The 6,499-nt window shown below is 39.7% G+C and overlaps 1 protein-coding gene across 3 annotated transcripts; it reads right to left on the reverse strand.

Annotated features, from left to right (window-relative positions):
• Positions 1 to 790: 790 nt before the first annotated feature.
• On the reverse strand, positions 791 to 6,196 carry LOC104801601 (CDPK-related kinase 2). 3 transcript variants are annotated; one of them, XM_010524916.2, is made up of 11 exons: positions 5,500 to 6,196; positions 4,520 to 4,650; positions 4,210 to 4,251; positions 4,010 to 4,118; positions 3,753 to 3,831; positions 3,383 to 3,679; positions 3,191 to 3,303; positions 2,889 to 2,993; positions 2,724 to 2,786; positions 2,479 to 2,646; positions 791 to 1,190 (listed from the first exon to the last, which is right to left on the reverse strand). In XM_010524916.2, the coding sequence occupies exons 1-11, from the start codon at positions 6,019 to 6,021 to the stop codon at positions 1,050 to 1,052; spliced, it is 1,770 nt and encodes a 589-aa protein (XP_010523218.1). In that variant the 5' UTR covers positions 6,022 to 6,196; the 3' UTR covers positions 791 to 1,049. The 3 variants fall into 3 exon arrangements, with proteins under 3 accessions (XP_010523218.1, XP_010523217.1, XP_019056632.1); XM_010524915.2 differs by having other exon boundaries at positions 2,886 to 2,993; positions 5,500 to 6,195; XM_019201087.1 differs by having other exon boundaries at positions 2,886 to 2,993; positions 4,520 to 5,017; positions 5,500 to 5,566.
• Between the last annotated feature and the right edge of the window lie 303 nt (positions 6,197 to 6,499).

A 6,499-nucleotide genomic window follows, 5' to 3' on the forward strand; every position in this document is an offset into this window, starting at 1 on the left:
CTCGGTGGAAGATCCCTGAAAGCTTGAACGTGGGGATAAACCACGCTCCTCAGACCGTCGTGACTTGTTGCGTGCTGCCCAATCAGTGTCAAAAGATTGCGAAAGGAACCTGAGCCGGATATATTGAATGATCCCGACAAAACTGGAATTCTTGCAACAGTTCACAAGCGCAAGAGTCAACAGGCGTATCCTGACTGTTGAGGCAAGCGTTGGCTGACATCTGCACCAGAGGCTTTCCTCCAGGTAGAGACAACAATGGTGGTTTCTTGTGGGGATTCTCCTTTGATCTCTTGGTCAGGATTTCAACTTTCTAATGGCAACTTGCATTTTGAGCTATAAGCAATGAGGAATCAGAACTTGGAGAGGGTGTAAATTCGATCCATTTGGGTTTGATTCAACTTGAAAAGGGTGAACCTCTTTTGCCATTGGTGGAATATGGTTTTCATAATTCATGAATGAAAATTCATTTGCATATATAAAGAATAAATCATCTATGACCCTTATAATATTATCTTGTAATCACATTGATGTATGTAAAACATTAACAGAGACACACAGACAAGCGACAAGAAAATGGATACACATGCACACAGACAATTGCATACATTACAAGAATTTTAATCGCTTTCTCAGTTTCATAATTACCACCAAGTGGATCACCATAGTTTTAATTTGCTTTTGTCTTTCTATTACTTACTGAAGTTTTCAGACAAATCCTTATGACATGGAACAAGACAAATGCCCTTTGGACAACTGAACCAGTAAAGTTTTAACCCCAAAAGAAGAAGAATGTTCTGAACTGGAATCCTTGAATATGGGAGAACATATCTATGTATTATGTATATATTACATATCTATGTATGTATATGGTCTCATTCATGTTGAAAGAGATGCTGTATAACAATTCACTGTCTGAACATGCATTGCTTTTAGAAATATTTCTGATTCAAACTCTGAGATTTCATCAGAGGGAGTTGTCCATTCTATATATATATATATATCACTTGCTTTCTCTCTTTTTTTTTTTTGCTCGTGTATGGAAATGACCTTCACCTTGTTTTAGCCAAGGGCCGGTTAGAGACGCCGTGTAACAGTTTAACGAATCCTAAGTAGCTCAGCTTCCCGTCAGAATGCCTAATCCAGTCATGCAGAACCGAATGTACCGGGATTGATGGCCCGACACCAAGTTCCTGCAACATTATATTTCACAACTCAGTAAGCTTTCTTACGGATAAGGCGATCAGATGTTTCTGTCTGCTCGTCTGTTTGGTTTCAGAATCTCGGGCCAATGTTTCGCATGAAAGAATAAGAATGCAATCTGTATACTAATGCGAACTCAAATGAAGTTATAGATCAAATGCACAGGGGACGAGATTGAACCATTTTCAAAAGCACGTTCTGTGAGTATCGGGAAACCACGAAGATTTTAATGGCGTGTAGTTAAGGGAAAGAACATAGTTCTATGGTGAAAGTGTCATAAATAAACTTAGAGAAACTAAAATGGACATCTCGACCTTCTTCAACCCAGGATTGAAGTTGAAGTACACATATGATAAATATATGGAAGCCCATATTTTCATTAATTAGGTTATTGTTTCCATGTTATAATCAATCTTTAAATTCTCTTTTCATATAATTACAAAAAAGTATAAAAGTGTATTTTTATAATTGTATCAGATAGACTTTTGAAAATGGAAAACAACTCTAATGTTCTCTTGGGTCTTTGAGAACCCGAACTTATTGGTTGGACGGAGTGATTCCATTTGTGGTATTCACCGAATTATCAGCTCGTTAGCTCCATAAACGGATTGTGGCGTCTATACAATACCGATATTTCTAATTCAAATTTGGTAGGGGTTTAGGATGGTTCTTGGAAATGGTTTGGTAAGGGTTTAGAATGTTTTCTAATTAACTTAGACCTAGATTTCGATCACAAGTTGGTTTTGAAATTTTGGTCGGTTCCATCACATAATTAGAGAATATTTTTTATCTAGGAATCATATCATATATCCTCGTACCCCTGCCCCATATGTCTGGGCCAAGAAAACATTATATCAGATGGGATAGGGTTATAATGTGAGGAACACTCGAAAATTGGATTCGAGTACGGATAATTGGGTTCGAGATAGGGTGTTAACCAAGGATACACGAATAAACAGTAAAGTAACATCTTACCCCTAGGTTTTAGAGATATTACATACAAACCTGCTGAATCCAAGGTTGAGTAAAATGGATCCGAGATCGAGTATTATCTTGTGAGACCTGAGAAGTTTGGATTTGGGTTCGTATCCAAAAATCTCGGATACCCAACCCTTTCACTCCGACTGTGTGAATCTCGAAAGGTCCAACTAATGCATTTCTTTGCTCAACTCAATTTTTTCCCATGCCTTTAAGCAGAATCACCACCATCAAAGGCATGGCAGGGACAGATGTATGCCTCTGTTTTAATCATTCTGGAGGAGAGGAAGTAAAACTTACCGAAGCAAGCTCCTCGATGACAATGGCACGGTTTCCATTTTTCTCGAAAATCTCATAAGCATGGCGGACACTTTGCTCCCAACACCCGAGTGACTCGTGCTGATGAACGCTCATTGCTGCTGCACAGAATTCTTCAAAATCCATCCCTCTGTACTGCAGTCCATTTAGCTGTTGCGTTCGATGTTAGAGCCTTAGAAGGGTACAAGCTAAAAGGAGAATCAGACTCCGAGAACAAGAGGGCATACCGAAGCCAGAAAGTCGGGGATTCTTGATTCCTTCATTGCTTCTGTTGCATTTGCAGAAAGTGCCTGTATAAAACACAAAGAACGGGGGTTACTTCAGCATTTCAGTCTTGGAGACACACACAGAGAGAGGGAGAGAGAGGGAGGGAGAGAGAGAGAGAGAACCACTCTAATGTTATACAAAGTGATCAGACGAGGTTTTCCCGGTGTCAGCAGTGAAAACTGGGTTCTCAGGTAAAGAAGTTCGTCTTCAGATAGTGTCTGGGACAGAGCCTGAAGACAGTGTACAAGTAAAGATTGAACACAACTTTGTAAGAAAGTAAACCTCAGAGGGGATTCGACACAATTCTTGAACGTTCTTCAAATGCTTAGCTTATATTCACATCTGAGGACCGAAAGCTGAAAAAGGATATCAGAGGAACAAGTAAATGGTTCAGCAAAAAAACGCAGGAGAGTGTGTTTACGCTTACCCTTAAAGCAGTCTTCCGCAACGTAGAAGATCTCAAGTATGACTTTAACTGTCTAAATATCAAAATATCGAGAGGGATCTTGATTTCCTTGTAATCCCTGATCCAAGGATGCACTGAAACACAAAAGAGGAACTTGATCGGTGATTCAGGACAATGAGACAGCAAAAAAAATGTGGTAATGAAATTACTGACTCAAAGCTTGTGAGGCTGTCATTCTTTTCCGGGGATCTTTGTACAGTAACCTCTTAACAAAGTCTTTTGCTTCTGGAGATAGTGAAGGCCAATGCGATTCATCGAAACTGGGGTCAGCTTTTAGAACTGCCCGAAAAATTCCCGACTCAGTTCTTGCCCAAAATGGACGACTACCGCATAGTAGAATATACGCCATTACTCCAATGCTCCATACATCAGCCTCTGTAGTATATGATCTGTGTAGGACTTCAGGGGCTACATAGTATGCACTTCCCACGATATCATTGAGCCTTTCATCTGCAAAAGTCAAGGAAAATGGCATCAAGAAAAGGGTCATATGGTTTGAGGATAATGATAATAGATGATGAACCTGGTCTGACAAAGTCTGATAATCCAAAGTCTATGGCTTTCAATTGAGAATTCTCCTCCTTGGAACTGTACAAGAAGTTCTGATCCATGAAAATATTCAAGATTCAGATTGCAAGAAAAGACGGGGTAAGTTAAAGTGACTCCAGAATTCAACCGGGGATTATTTCAGACATCTAGTTGGCAACCATCTGGGCAGACTAAGATAGACGTTCTTTCTGAGTATAAAGAAAAACAGGGCAATAAAATAATGTGCTCCACCTCTGGTTTTAAATCTCGATGAACAACTCCCTGGAGATGACAGAAAGCCACAACACTCAGAATCTGTATAAGCACTGTCTTCGAATCATCCTCAGAATATTTCCCGCCCCTGTTAGACGATGAAAAATGATTATCAAGAACAAAAGTTTGAGCAGATTTTACACATATATACTATCTCATATTGCTCTTAAATAACAGACCTTGCAAGTATTCTGTCAAGGAGTTCACCACCTTCACACAACCTGCAATTTTAAACAGCCCTTTTAGGTCAGAAAGTAAGGAATTTTTACAGCCTAGCCAGTATTCGGAATGAGCCAAATCGAGCAGGTTAAAGCTTTGAAATTGTATTGCAGAGAAGAGGGTCGATATATATTTTGCTACTGGATTATTTGGTTGTAAGATCAGATAGCCTCCGAATCTAATAGAGTGACAGGTTCATACTGAATGATTCAAAAATCAAACAAGGAATAAGAAAAAGTGTGATATCTGATGTAATAATGCATTCCTTACTCCATCACGACGTAGACGTTCTCATTGTCCTCGAATGCATCATAGAAATGTACGAGATTGTTATGCCCAGATAACGCCCGTAGAATTTTGACTTCCCTTCTTACATCTTCTATAGCAATTGCTGAAGTCATCTGCCACAAACACCGCCTTTCCCTCATTTCTTTTGCAACAGAGAAAAGTTCAAAACAAAAACGAATTTCCACTGCTTCTGATGGAAATCAACTCTGTATATTAAGCCACCCTGAGCTAATGTTAGATTGTCTACACGAAACTAAAACACAAACAGTTCCTTGGAATATGAAATTTTATGGTTAGCAACATCCTAGGTCATTGTCTCACTCAGGTTGATAAAAAGTCTTTTGTAGTGTGATATGATATCCTCGATATGAGAAATAACTGTATCATCATCACGAACTGAAACGTCAAGGCTTATATGCTTCCTATCCGTCTGTTGGCATAACATTCAGTTTTGAAAATTCAGAACCTCTTCTTGGAACACTGCGAAATTATCAAGAAATTCCACATCCACGACCGGTCAAATCTTAGCTATGGACAAACATAGAGACGAGGAACTAATGGTATCAGAAGATTCAACCTCAATCTTGTCTGAGTTGCACTCAAACTTGACGCACGTTTACATTAAGCTTCAACACAAACAAAATGACATCAAACAACACACACCATTTTCTTCCAACAAGAGAGTTAAAGGGAAAGAAAGTCGAATGAACATAAAGCGTCAAACTATTATCATTGAGCTAGAAGTTGTATCCTTCGTGTCTTCCATTTGATCATGAAATTTCTTAAACATTCAAGTTCAATAGACTTAGGAGATTACCAAGGGAATCTAAATCACAGACAAGTTTCAAAGATGGATGATTTGAGAGAACATGGAACCATAACTTAACAGACTAAATAAAGATAAAAACTTTATTGAATAAAAATGTCAAAACACAAATGGGTAATTGAAATTTGAAAGTCACCTTTGATTTTGGGATGACCTTAACTGCAATCTGTTGACCTTTGAGCTCCCCTTTCTTGAACTTTGCAGAACAAGTGTACCCAAAATGGCCTCGCCCTACCTCTTCCCCTAAGTCCACTTTACTCTTCAGATCCTTCGAGAACCCAAATCTCTTGTCCAGACCCAATTCTTCTCCCTCCGTCTCCACCGAAATCTCCGCCGTCTCCGCCGCCGCCTCCTTCCTCCCCTTCCTCCGCCGCAGCGCCACTCTTATGTGTCTCGCCGGAGACAGAGGGTGGAAATGTCGCCGGAGGTGATGGAGGGGTGTACTCATCATGCTCTTGCTCTCTCTTCCGCCGCTGCGGTGGTGGGCGGGGCTCGGGGTGTAGAAAGGGAAGAAAGGCGAGGCCTTTGCGGCGGCGGCAGGGGTAGGAGCCTGTGATTTGGCGAGATGGGAGGGGGTAGAATCGTCATTTTGAGGGAAGGTGTTTCTGGGAGCATAAGGGTTGGGTTTGTCAGAGGGTTTGGAGGTGCAACCACCCATTGTCGCCGGCGAAGAAGAAGCAAACACAGACAAAAAAATTTCAGACAAGGAGCAGACAAGATAGGTTGGAGATCAAGACAGATCAGTGGGATGCCTTTGAAGAATTAAAGCTCCAGTTCTAGAGAGAGAATGAGAGAGAAAATGAGCTGTAGAGAAGAGAGAGGCTGTTGGATTTGCGTTCATATGAATCAAAACGGTCTAGCCTGTGAGAAGACCGGTCCGTATAAAGTTTTAGAAACTTTAAATATGTAGAATATTAAGAGAATATTCTTCTTTGAATTTGAAATTTAAATTCAAATTCAAATTGGATCCAAATCCGCAGAAAATCTATCAAATATGATTAAAATAAGATTAAGATAATATCAAGATAAAATCAAATTTAAATTTTGAAATTCAAATTGATTTGTTTTGAGATTCTCCCCTCTACTATAAATAGGGGTTTTGGGTTAGCTCATAAAACACACAAAAAAAAGAAACA

This window comes from Tarenaya hassleriana, unplaced genomic scaffold (genome assembly GCF_000463585.1).
Source record: "Tarenaya hassleriana unplaced genomic scaffold, ASM46358v1 Cleome70, whole genome shotgun sequence".
NCBI classification, from domain to species: domain Eukaryota; kingdom Viridiplantae; phylum Streptophyta; class Magnoliopsida; order Brassicales; family Cleomaceae; genus Tarenaya; species Tarenaya hassleriana.